The sequence below is a fragment of the Acanthochromis polyacanthus genome, chromosome 9, assembly GCF_021347895.1.
Source record: "Acanthochromis polyacanthus isolate Apoly-LR-REF ecotype Palm Island chromosome 9, KAUST_Apoly_ChrSc, whole genome shotgun sequence".
NCBI classification, from domain to species: domain Eukaryota; kingdom Metazoa; phylum Chordata; class Actinopteri; family Pomacentridae; genus Acanthochromis; species Acanthochromis polyacanthus.
In genome coordinates this window covers 37826131-37846134 of record NC_067121.1, presented here as the reverse complement: position 1 = coordinate 37846134, position 20004 = coordinate 37826131, and the positions used below count along the sequence as shown (strand labels likewise).

The following is a 20004-nucleotide window of genomic DNA, read 5'->3' as shown; positions in this document are numbered from 1 at the left end:
TCTGAAGAAACATTTTATTAAAAATTTCTTTTTTTTCGACAAATTCTTTTTTTTAAAATTCCCCAAAATGTTGAAAATGTGGACATCAAAAGTTTCACTGTGAAAATATTTTTTTTCCACATTTTCAAATTTTAAAATGGGCTAAAGAAACACTCCTTAAAGGTTTCCCTCAAAAGTTTGATAAATAAAAATCCCCCAAATTTGGCAAGAAAATCCTGAAAAATGAGTGAAAATTTTCCAAAAAGATCCTAAAAATATCTGAAGATTTTCTTTAAGAACATTTACAAAAAAAGTCAACCAAAATCCAGCGACAAAACCCCAAAATTTCCCAAAAATGTTGAAAATATGGACATCAGAAGTTTCACTGTGAAAATATATATTTTTTTCCACATTTTCAAACTTTAAAATGGGCTAAAAGTTTCCTTCAAAAGTATTATAAATAAAAATCCCCCAAATTTTGCAAGAAAATTCTTGTGAATATTTTCAAAAAATTAGTGAAAATTTTCCAAAAAAAATACTAAAAATATCTAAAGATTTTCTTTGAGAACATTTACAAGAAAAATCAACCAAAATCCAGCGACAATATTCCAAAATTCCCCAAAAATGTTGAAAATATGGACATCAGAAGTTTCACTATGAAAATCTATATTTTTTCCACATTTTCAAATTTTAAAACGGGTCAATTTGAACTGCAGGACAACACGACGGTTAAATAAAGAATTATGTAAAATCTAAAAGAAAAAAAAAACAACCGAACCAACCATGAATCTATCCTACCAACAAGTATGGGTTTGACTTCAAAGCTTTCATTATTGCACCATAGAGTTCCACTGTTCAAAACAACACTGAGCCACACTGTTGGGTTCATTCATTACCATTAACCACCACCTCATAGTTCCAGCAAAAACAGCTGAAAATATACTGGTCAGATAACAGAAAACATTCAGGAATCATATGAGCTGGAATCGCTTGGTTCAGCCCCCTACAGCCAATCAATCAAAGTTTATTTCTATGGATCTACAACAGCCCAAAGCGTGACCAAAGCGCTTAAACTTAAAGCACCAAAATACACATCTAAAAGTAATAAAATGTCACCATGCCGCTAGGTGTTAAAAGCCATTTGAAACGGCAAAGTTTTGATTTAAAAAGATCTATGATACACATTGGACTGTGCTCAGTAGCTAAACTAGCAAAGACTCAAACCTACAATCACGGGAAAATAATCCCTCAAAACGCACTCTTTGCTCCTGCTTAGCGTGCACGGCCGCTCTAGAAAAAGCATCAAGAACAGAAACTATACGTTCTGTGAGCCTTCAGCGGGATAAGCCGTCACACAAACCGAGTGTCGGTGACGTTTCCAGCAGGTAAACAGACAAGATACCGACTTTCCACCTGACCCGCAGAGCTGCAATGACAGAGGTTTCGACCCTGTTGATCGGTATCTGTGGAGGAAAATGTGATTGATCCTCATGCATGCTTCGCTGAGCCCTGCGATCACAAACTCCCACTCATACAAACACAGTGTGGCGGTTCACAGCTCAAAGGTTGCGACCCCTTTGGTTCCCCCCGATTGGCCACATGAGTGATGGTTCTACTGTGTGTCCGTCTGTGAGCTTCCGTTTATAGACGTACGCACACACTAGGAGGCCTTTGATAGGGAAAATGTACATATTACCAAGACTGACTAAGACTCTTTGTCCACCTGAGCTGCTGTTTAAATGTACAAATATAAGTGGAAGTGAAAACATCCCACTTCCACTTGGCGGTTAATGGTGCCAAATGCATCTCTGGGACTCTGTCGGCATCACATCTCATAACCAGTAAATATTCACACCAGCTGATGAGGAAGTGATCCATTTCACCTTGTGGTTGATGCATGGTTTTCTCCATTTACACTTAAAGCGGCGCTAACAACCAAACAAACACAGAGAGTAACGTAACGCTGCTCCTACCTGGTCTTCTTGGGAGTCTTGGTCTTGGGCGTGGAGCTCTTGGCCTTCTTCTCCTTGGGCTCCTTGGGCTCTTTGGGGGTCTTGGGTGTTTTGGGTGTCTTGGGCGTCTTCGGGGTCTTGGGCTCTTTGGGCTCCTTGCCCTCTGCCTTCTCCTTTGGTTTCTTTTTCCGCTTTTTCTTCTCCTCCACCGGCGGCGAACTTCCCTCCGCCGTTCCTGTGCCAGTAACCTGTTCACCTGCGTCACTTCCTGTTCCCGTAAATTCTGACTTCACGTCTTCCTCTCCGCTTTCTCTCACCGCCTTCTTCCGTTCCTCTTCTTCCTCTCTGTCCGCCGCTTTAGCTTTCTTCTTCTTCTTCTTTTTTGGCTTGGTCTCCTGGTTGCTGGGCTTCTCTGTGCTGATAGGCTGGCCGGGGGCTCCGGTGCCGACCGTCGGCCTGTCAGGAGCCATCATGGAGGCATCACCTGACGGGTCCGTGGGGGAATGCTGGAGGGCAGAGGAAAAGATTTGGTTATTTTTAAATTACGATTAACGCTATTGATATACGGAGAAAAATCAAGCATCTTTCACATCCAAAAACCTTCATAGCCACTTTCAGCAGGACTTTTTTTTTTTTAACAAACCATAGAAAACAAGAGCAGAAAGCAGAAAATACACCAAACTATGTTATATGCTTGTGCTGTTCAACCCTCGTGTCATCCTGTGGGTCAAATTGACTCGTTTTAAAGTTTGAAAATGTGGAAAAAATATATTTCCACAGTGAAACTTCTGATGTCCACATTTTCGGGAAATTCTTGAACTTTTTTTGTGGAAAAAAGAAGTCAAAATCAACCAAAATCCAGCGAAATTTGCTGGAATTTGGTTGAATTTTTTTGTGAATGTTCTTAAAAAAAAATATTAGAAGGCTTCCTGATATATATGTAATCACTTTAGATATTTTTAAGATTTTTTTGGAAGATTTTTACTCATTTTTGAAAATATTTACAAGACATTTCTTGCCAAATTTGGATTTTTTTAAACAAAAACTTTTAAGGAATTATTGGAATTTTTTTCCTGAAGGTTTTGCCAATTCTCAGAAATTTGGGGAATTTTTTTTGCAGAATTTTTGGATTTTTTTTTCAGACAAGGAAACAATATTTTTTGGTGCCCGTAAATGAAGACAACAGGAGAGTTAAACAACTAGTGGAAGGAAAACTGAGCAAAATTTAATGATGAACTATTTTGAGCCAGATATTGAATAAAAATATCATCTTCTGGGGTTTAGATGAAATAACTCAAGTAGCTTGATAGCGTCACCATGGGCTCTGGGATATAGCCAAAATATTAATTTGAAAAAAAAAAGATTTATCAGCAATTAAGATCAGCATAAGCAAAAGAAACATCTGTTCTTGTCTTGAAGACTTAAGTTTGTTTATACTTTTGCTGTAGTCGGATGTGAACCTCCCCTGAAACACAGCGACACTGACCACAACAACTGGTAGTAAAATGTTGTGTTTATACAGCATATTGAGCTGTGCAAATGTAATTCATCTCTACATGTAATAGGATGTGATTGTATCTGGCTTGCTCACAATGCAAATGCAGCGTCCATCATTCTACCATGTGTAGCCATGTGCGGTTTTCTCATTTTCATAGCGCTGCTAATCCGCGTGCAGACTCAATCGGGTTCGATGTCTCGTTTTCCCGCGTCGCATTAATTTCAGACAGAGTAACTGTTGCTTAACATCGACCGGCTCTAATTCCAGCGGGATCTGATCTGCATTTCAGACGCAATTTTTTTAAAATACAAGAAGAAATCCAACAGAGCGGCTTACAAACAGCACCGCTAGCTATAAACGTAAGTATAAAAGCTAAAACCAGCAGCGCCTGGTACTTATGCTTGACTGACGGAATGTTTTAGCTAAAATGTTTCTGAATATACAAGCAATTCTTAGGCTTTGTTTTGATTTCTCATCAGCTGGGCTGCACCGACATCAACCAAATGGTGACTGATGTGTTGTCCATTAGAAAGTGCACCATTTTGGCGTGATTGAACCCGTGTCTGATTGAAGTTATGTGCGATAAAACACGACTATATGGCTCTAAATGGAGTTTAAACAACCACTGAGCATTATTTGCACTGTGATGTCGTCTTAACCACGTTTGACTGTTATTCATCCTGCTGGTTATGCAACATGTTTTTTTGTTTCTCTTGTGGACAGATTTCAGAGATTCTTCCAATATTTCGATAATTTGGTTAACCTATATAGGTTTGTGCTGGTTGTGACCTCTCCAGGCTGGGCCAGAAGATCATATGATGATGTTTTCAGGTCGAGTCTGAATTCACGATCTGAATCACAATCATCCCCGCTGATTTTGCTGAAATCGTGCAGCAGCATCACCAGCTTTGCAGATCTTAATTTCGCTGCTTTTCACAAGAGTTACACAGCTCGTGATTAATTTTCTAATAAGCGACTGCTCATTTTATTATTCCAATTTCAAAGTAAATCAAAAACGGACCGGTGACGTGCCATAAAACGCTGATGTTTTGCTTCAGCGCTGGCTCGCCTCTACCGGCCCTGTCAGTCAATTCTGATACACTTTGTGCAGGGTGGGGGTTGAATCTGTCAGTAATGGCAGCAGACCACAGAGCAGAGGGAGAAGAAGGCTCCATCCATCCATCCATGCGCCTGGCTGCCACCTCCTCCCTCTCCTCGACTCCCTGTTGCTACAGTTTCCGCCCCCCTCCTGCCTCCTCCTCCGGCAGCTAACCTTAGTAAACAAACTGGCTGATGCCTCGTTTTTCCCCCTCCTCTGCTCTCCTGCAGACCTCCTTGCTCCCTCCACCTCCTCCTCCTCCTTGCTCCCAAGTAAGCTTTCTGTGACAGGAAACTGGTTACCAGCTGTTGGGAGCCTCTCCAGCTGCCTCTCCTCCCTCTCCCTCTCCTCCATCCCTGCCTCCCTCCCCCTTTCTCTCTCTCCAGCTGCTCAGGGTCCCAGTAGCAGATGGGAAATCAGGCATCATGACACGAATAAATTATCTCCATACTTCAAAAAGGCGCAGCGAGGGAGCGTGTGTGTGTGTGTCATACGAGAGCGAGAGGACTATGCCTTTGAGAGTATGTGTGTGCATGTGTAACACACGTGTGCTTCTGCGTGCGTGCGTGTGTGTGCGAGCATCAGCAAGTTTACAGCAAAATGCCACAGCAGCAGCTCCACTCCGTACGTACACACTTAGCAGAGCTCGTTCACGTGGAGAAGGAAAGAGTTGGGGCGCTTTTCACCCAAAGTCCACTTCCGTCAGGAGAATGCTAATGCAACACACACACAGAGACCGAGCTGCTGCAAGGTCACACATCACACAAACCTCTGCACACAAACACCTGCTGACGTACACGTAAACTGAGCTATTTAGACACACAAACAAGGGGAGGAGGGGGTTTGGGAAGAGAGAGATGGCGAGGGGGGATGCAATGCCAAGAGATAAATCTGTCCTCCTGCCAAGCTTCCTGGATAATCAATCACGCCAATGACAATGGAGACACACACGGTGCGTACACAAACAATCGCACACACGCCCGAGTGCTGCGTCAGGTTTGGTGTTCTGCAGGGCGAATTTAGCTCGCCGCCGCGCTCACTCGTACCGGTTTGAATCCAGTTCTCCACCAGCAATGGAAGATTCCATTCAACGCCCACTTTCCGAAACAGATTTAACCCTCGTGTCGTCCTGCGGGTCAAAACTGACCCGTTTTAAAGTTTGAAAATGTGGAAAGAAATGTAGATTTTTCACCGAGAAACTTCTGATGTCCACATTTTCAACATTTTTGGGAAATCTTCGAACATTTTTGGGTGGGAAAAAAAGAAATGTTAAAAATGTTTAAGAACATTGACCAAAAAAAATAAATAAATTCAACCAAAATCTGATGAATTTCGCTTTATTTTGGTTGAATTTTTTGGTGAATGTTCTCAAAGAAAACATCAAAAATTTACTGATATATATGGAATCATTTTAGATAATTGTAGCATTTTTTCTGGAAGATTTTTACTCATTTTTTGAAAGTATTCACAAGAATTTTGTTGCCAAATTTGGGGGATTTTTTTAAAAATAAAACTTAAGGAATTCTTGGAATTTTCTTCCTGAAGGCATTGATTTTAGCAGATTTTTTATGTGAATGTTCTTAAAGAAAACAAGAAAAGTTTCACTGATATATGTAATGACTGTAGATATTTTTAGGATTTTTTTGGAGGATTTTTACAAATTGTTTTGAAAATATTTCCAAGAATTTTCTTGCCAAATTTGGGGGATTTTTTTTAAAAGAAAACTTTTAAGGGAAACTTTTAAGGAATTATTGGAATTTTCTTCCTGAAAGTTTTGCAAATTTTCACACATTTGGGGATCTTTCTATGCTGAATTTTGGGATTTTTTTCAGACAAGGAAACAATATTTCTTCGTGCCCGTAAATGAAGACAACAGGAGGGTTAAGTTAAATTAAATGAAGAGAAATATGCAAACGTCTGGCTCAACAGACTTGGAGCAGATGAGGAGGTTCATCTCTCAGTGTATGGGAGGATGAAGAAGCTGGTGGAGGGTAGGGGAGCGACATGAAGGGTTACGACTCCCTGAGGATGAAGCGAAAGGAAATCCCGTCCTCGTCGTTCAGCTTCTCCCCTCGCTCGGTCCACCCGTCCATCCAAAACTCGTCTACTGTACGAAGAGCCATCCCAACACCAGACCAGTTTGCTGTGACTGGAGCTGGGGTCTGTTTTGCCACTTCATTCACATTCTCATACAAGAGGCTGATTTGATAAGCATCCGATTCCCCTCACATTATTTAAGTGACAAACCATATGTTGAAAACAAAGACAAAAAAATCTTCCAGCTCCGGCTGCACATTTGTGATATTCTGTGACTCTCTATTCCCGAGTAAAAAAAGATCTGATTATTCTGTCTTATGGTGTCGAAGCTGAAAGTTCACTCATTAGCATGCTGCCAGTAAATGCTTTTTAATGTCACACGGACTTCCTCCCCTGAGCGGAATCGTTTTTGCAGAGTGACGACCGTCCTTTGTGAAGCTTGGCTGCACTATTGAGCGCCAGTTTTTGGTCAGACATGTTTCGCGCAGACGTGGCAGCGTGGACTGGAAAAGCATGTTTCCTCACAAGTCCCCAGTTTTTTTTATTAATTTGAAAGGAATTCCAATTCCGGACCGGTTCTTGATATCCAGCCCAAGGTCAAGGTGTGATTAAAAAATGCCTTCCATCTCTGCAAGTAATTACAGAGGGATTCAGAAGAACACTGAGGTGGCATTTAAGCACCAGAGCAAAAACATTTCATAATCCTCACCATAACTTAACGTCCACATTCATTTCTTAATGTGCTCTCATTGATTGTTTTAGGCATTAGGAGTTCTCCAAACCCGAACCAGCTTTTCCAGCACACTATAAAATACACAGCAAGTTTTCTTTTGATGCTATAACTTTATACAGACTTCTTTTTGTTCTGCAATGCATTTACGCAGCAGTGCGTCGCGTTTGGAGAGACGGACGTCATAGTCGGCAGCTCCACATTTGCATAAAGTTGAGGTCTAGGCTACTTTATGCAAATCAGGGGCACCAAGCCACCACTCGTCACCTCTGGAAACTCCCAGACAACTTTTAAACTCACAGTTTTTAAGTTAAAATGAACAAAGCAGCTCCACGGCTAATTTTTCGCCTCGACCGTTTTGCTGAACTATTTACGAAAGCTTCCGAATGATCCGCCATGTAGGTCCAGTTTGAAATCCAGGAACAGACAGGCCACAAGTGAAGCGTTGGCCGGTGTTTGCACAGTTGTAGGAGGGTGTAGTCTGTATTGATTTCATGTTCATATCATGACACTGACTGGTCGTTTGCCTATCGAGCATCCACTGCCGAGCAGAGGAACAACCCCTCATGTCTAAAAACGTACAAAAAAAGATGAATAGCACTTAGGAAGCTCAACTCTCACCAAAATAAGTTCAAAATTAAAGCTACTGTTTGATCTGTGTCACCTCTCAGCGATTAAACGAAGGGAAACATCTAAAATGTGGGTAAACTCTTTGTGTTCACCCGACATTAAAGCTCTTCAGGTAGGTGAGGTGGGTTTTTCACCAAAACCACAAGGAAGAAGCCGTCTGTCAGTGCGTCAGTCTAATAGAGGAGAACATGACGGCATTCAGAATGGAGGTGCAGCGGCTTTCCAGAAGTGATCAATCTGTTCTGATGCACATATTGCTCAAATGGGGGAACCTTAGACTCTGAAGAGGCAGGCAGAAAGTCTGTGCATGACTTAAATAGATCAGAAGGTCCTTCTCACAACATGCATGATGGATTTCTGATCAGACAGAGGAATCATTCCAATAACTGCTGCTGAATAATCTGCATTTGTTGAAATCTGCACCAACATTCAGAGAACCGTTTCCTCAAAGCTACGGGACGTCGGTGAGCTTGATGGTATAGCAGCTCACAAGAGTGGGGGGGGAGGGGCGAGACAGGCATGTTATATGTCAACTAGAGTGCTGCACGCAATGCAGTGTGTGTGTGTGCGCGCGATGTAGAATAAAGGTCACAGCGCAGCACTCTGCCAGAGCTGTGACCTTGAGCTGCTGACGAAGGCAAGCGTGCATGTGTATGCGTGCATGTGTAATAACCATGCTTACTGAACAGATGGAGCTTAGAGTAGCAGACATACAGTCATCATGACTGACTGACCTGCTTGGTGTGTGTGTGTGTGTGTGTGTGTGTGTGTGTGTCTCTTTCTAACAAGTGCATCATGAGGTGCACACAGACACAACTCCCTTCCTGTGCCCCAGACGTACACACACCACTCTAAGTGGGCCTCTAGTTAAGCTATCCTATTTCCCAAGGCACATTTGCCACCCCATTCCTGACCACACTATCGGTGCGTGTGTGTTTGTGTGATGACGGGGGCTGCCGGGCCTGCAGACGGAGCATGCAGAGCACCCAGGCAAGGAACGGGGCTCACCAGTCAACCTGGCATCTAGGTCAGGAGTGCTGGATAAATTAAGTGTGACGGCTGAAATGTCAACCACAGGACCCGGCGACGCAGCCTCAGAGGTGAGGAGCAGAGAGCGAGGGGAGGGGAGGGGGGTGGTGTGAAGAGAAAAAGGGGACTGGATCTGTGGGTGTGTGGCCACAGGGCTGCTATTGTGTGTGAATGGGTCAGTGGAGAAAGGGGGCTTTGAGCAACAAAACAAGCTAATGGAAGGCGAGGGCACGTGATGCAGGCAGCGGTGATGCTGCACGCACACACGCGCACACACACACACACACACACACACACAAACATGATGGCTGCCATTGAGAAGTGCTAACCTCTTCCCACCAGCCCTCCCTTCCTGCACTCTGCTTGAGATCCTGGACTCCCTCTCTTGAGATCTTTGCTTGTTTTCCCACTTCTTTGCTCTTAGAGTTTCTCCCCTCCCCCAAACTCTTAATCACCCCCCAGCTTTTTTCTTTTTTCCCCTCTTCTCCTCCTCAACTGTCTCCCTCCTCACCGAACTGTCTTTCTGAACATCCGGCTACACAACATTAAGTTAGTGATGACACCCCCGAAATGGATAAGACAAACAGTGAGACAGACAGACAGACGAGTGGAGAGAGAGAGAGAGAGCGGAAAGAGAGGAGACGGGGAGGAGGGAGAGACAGGAAGGGAGGTTTCCTCTACAGAGGAGGGGGAGAGTGGGAGCAAGAGGGAGGAGAGATTATGCTGGTGGCGCCTCTGTACGTGTGTGCACGTGTGCGTGCATGCGTGTGTTTGTGTGTATGTGTTGCACACGTGTCTCAGGATATGCAGTTCACAGGAAACAAACAGCTGCAAAAATCCATTTCCCCGCACGCACAAACGCACACACACGGAAACACAAGCACACACACGGCCCACAAAAGGCAACGAAAAAAACCAACACACTGATATGAACAAACGCACACACACAACCCCACTGAACCAGTGCCCAATGCACCGCTGTGTTCTCAAATGTCATGAGCACACACACTTATGCACACACACACACTTCCCTTGCACTCCAAACACACACGTTCCCCCACCCACATGAAAAATAAACATTCACATGAAATACACCCACACATGAAAACAAATGCACAGTCTTGATCTCACACACACACACACACACACACACACACACACACACACACACACACACACACACACACACACACACACACACACACACACACACACACACACACACACACACACACACACACACACACACACACACACACACACACACACACACACAGCGCTGATACCACATCAAAGTGTTTGTTTGACGGAGACTCACCTGTATGTGAGGCACTTTCTGTGGGGTAAGAGGGGGTGAGGAGAGCGGGTGGGAGGTGTTGGGCGGAGGTGCCCACGGGTGGGAGACCTGGTTGGGGGGCGGGGGCGTGCTCTGCAGGTGGTGGGGGTGCGGGGGCAGATGTGCGTGCTGCGTCTGAGCGTTCTGGGCCGGCGGTACCAAGCCCTGGCTCTGGGCCGGGGCTCCGTGCTGACCGACAGGCGGGCCCTGGAAACCCATGGGAGCGGGCTGCAGGGGCTGCCCGCTTCGAGAGGCCTGCTGCTGGGCCTGGAGCAGACGCTGGTCCCCCCCCTGACTGACTGGAGCTTCATGAGGCCCTGAGAGGAGAGGCAGGGGAATGTTTTTACTGACAGTGCAAGTGTTTTACCTCCAGAAGACACTGAAATTTCTTTTTTTGTGATCATCAAATCCAACACAAAAAAGTATGATACAGTAAGAGACACTAGCAGGCATTATACTATTATGATTGTACAGGTATTAGTGTCAATAAAACTAAATTCAGAGCAGAAACAAAGGCAACTTTAGCTCAATTAAAGCTTGCTCAAGTACATTTTTGGTCTCCAAATATGCATAATGTTCAGAAATATTCCTTTTCTCTCTTATTTCCAGTGCCGTAACAGAAAGATGACTTCACACCGGAAGCGACATGGTGTCATGTTCACAGCCATCTGTCTCACTTAAAGTAACTACCAGCTCTGTATTCAGACACTAAAAGCAGGACATTAATGTCAATAAATCAATCCTCTATTGTTTTTCAATGCTGGAGTCGAATTTAGCTTCCATTTCTGCGTTATTTTGTGCACGTTTTTTGGCAGAAATTACACTTATAGTCACAAAAACAACCCGGGAGGGGACGGCTGTCCGCTGCTTACCTTGCTGCTGCTGGAGCTGAGGCCGGTTTGGTCCCATTTGTGGACCACGCTGGGGCCCCATGCCAGGATACATCTGCCCTGCATTCGGAGGCATGTTGTGGGGCTGCTGGTGTTGGGAGTGTGGGGCAGACAGCGGGGTCTGGGGAGTCCTCTGTGGATGGGCCATGGCGTTGGGTGGAGACTGCAGCGTTGTGTATCCTGCAACCTCTGGGGGCCCGGCTAGTCCTGCGCTAGGGGGTCTGCCCTGCTGTGGAGGAGGCGTTGGTGTTCCCAAAACCCGCATGGGGGACATGGAAGAAGGGGAGGGGTAAGATCCCTGAGCTGGGGCGGCAAGGTGGGACTGGGGTTGGTTTTGGGGCTGGGGCAGGTTCTGAGGGTGGTTTAGGGGGTGCATAGGCTGGCTCTGCTGCCCTGCCTGCTGCTGCATCGGGGCAGAATGGGTCTGAAGGGGCTGGGGTGGGTGTGGTGGTCCAGGGGGGTATCGCTGCCCCTGCTGCCCCGGTGCTGGGCCCGATCCCTGGTTAAACCTCTGGCCGAGCTGCCCTGGTCCCATGGCCTGGCTGGTGTTAGCACTGACATTAGCATTAGCGGCCTGGCCCATCCCGGGTCCCATGGCGCCATACTGGGCCTGATAGCCAGAGAACTGAGCGCCCCCAAATGCCCCCATGCCCTGTTGGTGCTGGTGGGGGTGTGGAGGCTGTCTAGAGGGGGAGTGTGGGTACTGGGGTGTGTGGCCCATGCTGGAATAACCCTGGGGCTGGGGCTGTCTCATCTGGGTCCCCGTCATCCCAACGTGCCCCAAGTAGTGAGATGGGTCCTGAGCAGGAGGGGGCGCCATGCTCTGTGGAGGGTAGTGTTGGTTCATGCGAGCTGCGTTGGATGTCGGTGGACCTTGCATCCCGCCATAATTGCCTGGAGACATCTGGTAGCCTCCCATCTGGTTGGGGGCGCCCCCTGGTTGTGCCGGAGCCTGCTGATACGCTGATCTGCTCTGCTGTTGCTGGCCCCAAACTGCACCCCCACCTCCTCCTCCCCCGGCATCGCCCTGGTACCCATGGTGGGGGTTGCTAGAGTTTGCCGGGTTGCTGTGGTAGTGGGAGGCCATGCCATTCATGGCTGTGTTCACGTTTGGCGGCCCCTGGCTGGGTCCATTCTGGGCCATCATTCGTCCTCCAGCGGCTCCAGACTGATCGTAGCCTGTGTAGGGGCCGTGGTCGTACATCTGAGCCATTTTCGCCTGGCCTGGGCCGGGCCCGGCACCGTGGATCAGCCCCTGGTGGTAACCCCTGTTTCCCTGGTGCTCGTGGTTCAGAGAGGGATTAGTCTGCTGCGCTAAAGGGTTGGACTGGCCAGGGGCTGGCTGCTGAGGAAAGCAGTCTCCTAAACCATCTAATCCATCTGAGAACAGCCCTGCATCGTCCCCGAATAAGCTCAACATCCCTGGGTCCGCCATGGCTGGGTGGGGGGCCCACAGATGGAGGGGACTGGATGGAGGGAGGTGTGTTGTGCAGTGAGGAGCTAATCAGATAGCTGCTAATTTGAAGCTTTCTACTCCATGGTCCTCATTAAGGTTCCTGGAGAGAGAGGCAGAGGGAGGGGAAGAGAACAAGGGAAAAGAAAAAAACACACACTGGAGTTAGTGCAGGTGTTCATAAGAGCCGCTGTACGCTGCAAATGAAGCGATTATCATTTCTGCTGCTGGAAATTTCTCCAACTTTAAACAACTGTCAAGTAATGCTGCAGCCTGTATTGTTAATTTGAAAGCATTTACTTCATGTGTTGCTTATCAATAAACAGTCATTAACACAAATAAGTAAATCTGCTGCGGCGACATCACTTCCCCAGTTTACCTACTGGGATAACGATGTGACGCTGATGACTGAAAGTGGAATGCATAGCGCTTTAACACTCTAAGGTGGGTTTACAACAGACAATATGTAATCATTCATTTAACATGTCAGCAACAAGACAGACATTTATGCAGTAAACCTCACAGCTGAACACAGCTTGTGATTTCTTTCTTGTAATAGGAGCTGTAGAGTTTTCTGTGGTAGTTATTAATTTCTTCATTAATACACTTTAATTTTGTAAAAGGACAGATGAAGGAAATGCTGACGAGAGATTTCACAGAGATACCAAAGACAGTGGAACAGAGGTTATGCCTTGCTTAGTGATATTTCTTCAATATCCCTTTTAAAGTATCTAAAAAGTGCAGTTTTCTCCAACTAACTGGATCTGCAAAATACAAAAAAAAGCAACTTTGGTGCTAATTATCTGTAGCCATGCTTCACACTTTTTGAAATATCCATTTTTAAAAAAAAAAGGTAATGCATATTGCTACCTTCTGACAATACTACAGTTTCCGCGCTCCAAAGAAGCAACTGGAAATTAATTTAATTCAGATTTTCTTTTATTCAACATTTTTAAAGTTTGCTCTAACCCTCCCGTTGTCTTCATTTATGGGCACCAAAAATATTGTTTCTTTGTCTGAAAAAAAAAATCCAACAATTCAGCAAAAAAATTTCTGAAAATTTGCAAAAACCTTCAGGAAGAAAATTCCAATAATTCCTTAAGTTTCCCTTGACAGTTTTTTTTTTTTAAAAACCCCCCAAATTTAAAGAAAATTCCGGTAAATATTTTCCAAAAAAAAAAATCAGTAAAAACCTTCCAAAAAAATCCTAAAAATATCTAAAGTGATTGCATATATATCAGTAAAACTTCTGACATTCTCTTTAAGAACATTCACATAAAAATCAACCAAAATCCAGCGATTTTCGCTGGATTTTGGTTGATTTTTATGTGAACATTCTTAAAGAAAACATTAACATTTCTTTTTTTCACACACAAAAAAATATGCGAAGATTTCCCAAAAATGTTGAAAATGTGGACATCAGAAGTTTCACTGTGAAAATATTTTTTTTTCCACATTTTCAGACTTTTAAACGGGTCAATTTTGACCCGCAGGACGACATGAGGGTTAATTCTATTTCACAAGTACATGAAAACACAGTGGTTGTTTAGACCAAAATTTAATTTACAGGACTTTCAAATTGTATTATTTGTCAGTAAAATCAAAAAGTACACTGTTTCTCCAAAGCACTTTGCCCACTTCAACCATCCAAACTGATGTGTCGGAACATTTCAGCAGCTCTATTAGCTTTTGAACAGAGGTGGCTTAAATTAACCGGCAAATTTAGCAACTAACTCGGTTGTAACCGCCCAGAAATAAAACACACCGAAGTTGGAAAAAAACTAATCCTCACTCACACACTCTTCACATTAGCACTCCCTCCCCAAAAAAACCCTCCCCCGACCTCCATTTTACTACCAAACAAAAGAACTTCTTTCTTTTCCAACACACACTTGGAGTCATTGAGTGTGTGTGTGTGTGTGTGTACGAGTGTGTGTTAGAACAAAGGGCCCAGCAGATGCAGCTCTGTTTGAACAGCAGCAGCTGCCATCCAGCCAACCAGCCAGCAGGCCGGAGAACCTTCCCCTGCACCAGTCAGTCAGTGGTTAGCTAACCAGTCACTCCCAGCAGATGTTTCCAGACAAGGGAATTAGCCACCTGCTACGCTTTTAGCCTCCATCTCCATCTCCCTGGGTGTTAAAAGCTAAAAAAAATACACACAAGTAGCTTACTTTCCGACGAAGAAAATAGCCGTATTTGTGCGTCAAACATGAACTGTAATTGACATGCGAGAGGCTGCGGGGCTGGTGCAGCGGTGGATCTAAGCGTGCATAAATGAGCGCGAGTGGAGGAGACCGGGACACGGAGGAGGTGGGGGAGGTTTGCTTGTTGCTTCTATGCACTGCAAAAACAACACCCAAGCCAACTTGTGCCGCTACAGACTTCCCCTCCCCCCTTCACCTCGTTTCTTTCCTCCCCTACGCTCCGCTCCTCCCCTCCCACCATTTTTCCTCAGCCACTTATTGGTTCATTACAGAGCTCGGCAGGTATCCGTGATGAAATGCTTCATAATTTCCCCTCACACAGAACAGTGTGCAAGCAATGCCAGGCTGCTCTTTTTAATGTTTTGTGCCATTAAACCAAATTGTGCCCCCACAATTACTTAAGCCATCCACTTGTTATGGTTAAAGAGTCACAGCAGCAGGAACTGAAGTTGGAACCAGTTGTGGAGGAGCATCTAACAGCTGGGGGTGAGGCTTTTTCCCAGCATGCACTGGGCAGGAGGTGGGGTGCATCCTGGACAGCTCACGTGTCGATCACCGAGCTATGACTCTGCATTCATGCCTGGCAGCATCGTTACCGCTCGTGTTTGTCAGAATTAGGACCATAGTTCACATAAAACCTGCTGCTTCCTGTCACAGGGCAGATGTTACAGATGTTTTCTTTTCAGGATAAAACTGTTAGAGCTGATTGGTCCACCAGCCTCTCATTCCTTCCACCATCTGCTAACGCCAGAAACTCTGAATGCTGTAAAAAATACACCTCAGCGACCCACAGGACACGCTTCAACCCTCCTGCTGTCCTCGTTTACAGGCACCAAAAAAATATCGTTTCCTTCACTGAAAAAAAACGAAAAAAAAAATCAGCAAAAACAAATTCCCCAAATTTCTGAAAATTTGCAAAACTTTCAGGAAAAAATTCCAATAATTACTTAAGTTTCCATTAAAAGCTTTATTTTAAAAAAAAAAATCCCCCAAATTTGGCAAGAAAATTCTAGTAAATATTTTCAAAAAAATGAGTAAAAATCTTCCAAACAAAATCTTAAAAATATATAAAGTGGTTACATATATATCAGTAAAACTTCTAAAATTTTCTTTAAGAATATTCAATGTTCTTTTGTCATTTTGTGTCTCATTTTTGGAATATTTTGTCTTTATTTTGGTGTTTTGTCTTTTTGTCTGACTTTTATCGTTTCTTTTTTTGTACTTTTGCGATTCCTTTTTGTCTCGCTTGTGTTTTTTGTCTCATATTTGTCATTTTATGTTTGTCTTGATTCATTGTTTTGTGTCTCACTTGTGTTGTTTGACCATTTTTTTGTCACTTGGTAACTTTTTGTCTTTTGTTTCATGTCATTCTGTTTCTCACTTTTGTCATTCTGCGTTTCGTTTTTGTAATATTTTGTTCTAGTTGTTTTTTGTCTTTTCTAAAGTAAAATATTACACCGTTCAGTTCCAGATATCTGTGACTAAATGTTTTTTATCTTTATTAACACTCTGATCTGGAAGTTGTAATGTGTAAATGATAAACTGAGGCATAATATTGTTGAAATTTGATTTAATTTTCTTCACAAATTTCAGGTTCTTCATGATGTTTTGCAAAACGATAATTCCTTAAATGTGAATACTTTCATAATGTACTTAAATGTGGCTTTGTGGTTATTTATAGGTTATTATGCTGCGATTTTGCTGGTCACTGGAGATCAAACTGGGCTGAATGTGGAACCTGAACTAAGATAAGTTTGACTCCTCTGCTTTAAACTGCTGTTTCAATGATTTTACAATCTTTTACAGAGTAAATATTTAACGAAAGATCGACTTCAACATACATATAAACTGCAATATCTGTCAGAAAAACTGGAATTCGACATTCTCCCCAAATGGTTCAGCCTCACTTCCATTAATACGAGGCAGGAATTTTCAGAATCCTGACTTTGTAGTTTCCCCACTTACTGTTCTTGACCCAGTCCAGCACTTCTCGTTATACGTTTTAGCATTAGCGTCTCATAAAAGTCCCTCTACCGTCCAACAACCACACCTACTGTTCATGTCTACTTTCTGGGTGATAATACTGAAAGCAAGCAGAAAGCCAACAGTCAACATCAACAAGACACGGGACTACAGTGTAAAATCCTTCCTTCAGGCCTTTGAGCCTTTTTGCTCGAAGCTTGACAGGAGCATCCACTCGTGTTGTGTAAATAGCATTAACAAGTCCTTTCCTCCACGTCTGTCTGAACCACAAACAAGCTGCCAACACAAAGACGGTGTTTTTGCTATATTATGGTCTACAACAGGCGCATCGTAGCCAAGACGTGCACACGCACTCTTAACCCTCCAGTTGTCTTCATTTACAGGCGCCAAAAAATATTGTTTCTTTGTCTGAAAAAAAATCCAAAAATTCAGCAAAATAAATCCCCCAAATTTATGAAAATCTGAAAAACCTTCAGGAAGAAAATTCCAACAGTTCCTTAAAAGTTTTATTTTAAAAAAAATATTAAAAATCCCCCAAATTTGGCAAGAAAATACTTATAAATATTTTCAAAAAATGAGGAAAAATCTTCCAGAAAAAAATCCTAAAAAATATCTAAAGTGATTACATACATATCAGTAAAACTTCTGATATTTTCTCTAAGAACAGTCACATAAAAAACAATCAAAACCAGCAAATTTTGCTGGATTTTGGTTGTTTTTTTTGGTGAATGTTCTTCAGAAAGTTTTTAAGCATTTCTTTTTTTCAACAAAAAAAAGTTCAAAGATTTCCCAACAATGTTGAAAATGTGGACATCAGAAGTTTCACTGTGAAAATATATTTTTTTCTTCCACATTTTCAAACTTTAAAACGGGTCGATTTGACCCGCAGGACGACACGAGGGTTACAGTGAACTGAGGCCCAGCAGTCATCTTTGCTACACGGTTAGCTAAGCACGCTAGCGGCTAACATAGCATGTAGGTCAAGCAGCTGGTTAACTCCAGAACCAGAGCAACAGACATGGCAGCGATAATTAAATGAATAATTACCTTAATCACCAATTAAGCCGCTAATTGGTCTGTACATCTAGAGCATGAATACACCACCAGGCAACGCAACGTTTGGACTTTCAAATCACAAGACGCAAATTCAATTTAGAAGGGTGACAGTTCAGCTGAATGAATACTCCCTTTATGCTACCGCTAACTAATTCTGCATCTAAATAAAGTGCCCTCAGACTTCTAGAAATGCTGCGCAACACACGGCTTCTCCTGCACAGGAAGAAGTGAAAATACCACACAACCTGCACCGGTAACAGACAGAAAATAGCTTCACGACGACGAAAAGAAAAGCTTTAAATCCCAGATCATGTTTAAATGCCTCACAGCTCCGAGGAGAAACTATTCACGGTGAACCGACAGTTCAAATAAAAAGGGGTTATCGGCCTCGCATCATACGGGCGTCATGATGAATGGAGGAAACGTTGACCTTGGCATGAATCTGAGATGTGATATTGTTTGTGTCGTCTCCACTTCACCTCCATCTTGACATCACTTTTCATCTGACACGGTTTGATAAGGGCAGAATTTATGTGCTCCTTTTTTTAGCCTCTCCTTCTACATAAAGGGAGCAAGATGCACCTATCGAAGCTCTTCCGTCGGTCACCTGATCAGCTCTGTGCGAGCTCCAGTTGGGCGCATTGTGAACGCCAAACAAAGGCGACGATGGGTGATGCAGAGAGGAGCTCGATAGGTTCAACCACAGTGTTCAGGAGTCAATAAGCAGAGTCAAAGAGCATGCTTTTATAAGAATATCGAGCCTAAATTAGTCAATTTAGCGATATAATAATCTTTTTTTTTTAATCTGCGGGTCAAACCGGCCAGTTTTAAAGTTTGAAAATGTGGGAAAAAAACAAATTTTCACAGTGGAAGTTTCCACATTTTCAACATTTTTGGGGAAAAAAGAAATGTAAAAAAAATGTTTTTATTAAAGAACATTCAGAAAAAAAAAATCAACCAAAATCCAGCGAATTTCGCTGGATTTTGGTTGATTTTTTTTCTGAATGTTCTTAAAGAAAATATTAGAAGATTTACTGATATATATGTCATCACTTCACATATTTTTAGGATTTCTTTGGAAGATTTTTCCTCATTTTTTGAAAAATATTTACAAGTATTTGCTTGCCGACTTTAGGGGATTTTTAAATTTTTTTTTTAAATAAAACTTTTAAGGAACTGTTGGATTTTTTTTCCTGAAGGTTTTTCAGATTTTCATAAATTTGGGGAATTTTTTTTGCTGAATTTTTGGAAAATTTTTCAGACAAGGAAACTTTTCATTACTACTTTATTAATAAAATATCTACGTTTTTTGTTGCCCGTAAAATGAAGACAACAAGAGGGTTAATAGATCACAAACAGAGGGTAGCAAACGGTCAGTTCCTGTTTTTGTCATATCAGCAGACACAATCGCATATATATAGTGATTTTAGAATGATACAAAGAAGCAAATCTTTGGCGGTTCTACTTCAATTTAAAATTCTGTCGCAGCCCGTTAACAACAGCTGCTTAAAACCTGCTAGGAAAGCTGCATTCGACCACTGGATTACGGCGCAAACGGCAGCTACGAAACACTGTTTTCTTCTATTTCAATCACAACAGGAAGGAAAAAGTTTTAGCACGTGTTTGTGTGTGTGGCAGGTGAGAGTAATTGAGTGTAATTTCACATCCTTTGCAGCGAGGTACTACGAAGGCAACCGATTTCCTGTCAGCCCCGTCAGACGCACGCCACATTAGACCGTGACTGCTACAATGCAGAATAAATGCAGCCGTATGAGCACTTACTGGCTACTGTGTGTGTGTGTGCTGTGAGTGTGTTTTGTGTGTGTGTGTGCAGCTGCCTGGAGGCTTTGGTCAGATCACAGCTCCAGTTAAAAGTAGGAAGGCATGAGATTCTTGGCTCCACTCATCCTCCTTTTTTTTTTTTTTGTCTGGCCTTTAGAAGTTAGCCTCCCACAAGATAACTCTGGTCTGCAGGCCGGGCAGAGCTGGATGAGCTTCCCCTGCACTTCACCTCCTTCCACTCGTCCATTTACCTCTCCAGTGCTGTTGCTCATCCCTCTTTTCCTGAGCGAAACCTCCTGCAGCCATCGAAGAGACGAGCACGGCGCCGCTCTCTTCGGCTATTTTT

The 20004-nt window shown here is 43.4% G+C and overlaps 1 protein-coding gene across 1 annotated transcript in view; it reads right to left on the bottom strand.

Annotated features, from left to right (window-relative positions):
- Positions 1-20004, bottom strand: part of chd7 (chromodomain helicase DNA binding protein 7) — a 105854-nt gene that overhangs the window by 70128 nt on the left and 15722 nt on the right. Inside the window, 3 exon segments of the mRNA XM_051953279.1 lie at positions 1953-2437; positions 10273-10607; positions 11163-12736. Of these exon segments, the coding sequence (XP_051809239.1) occupies positions 1953-2437; positions 10273-10607; positions 11163-12615 (2273 nt within the window). The 5' untranslated portion in view covers positions 12616-12736.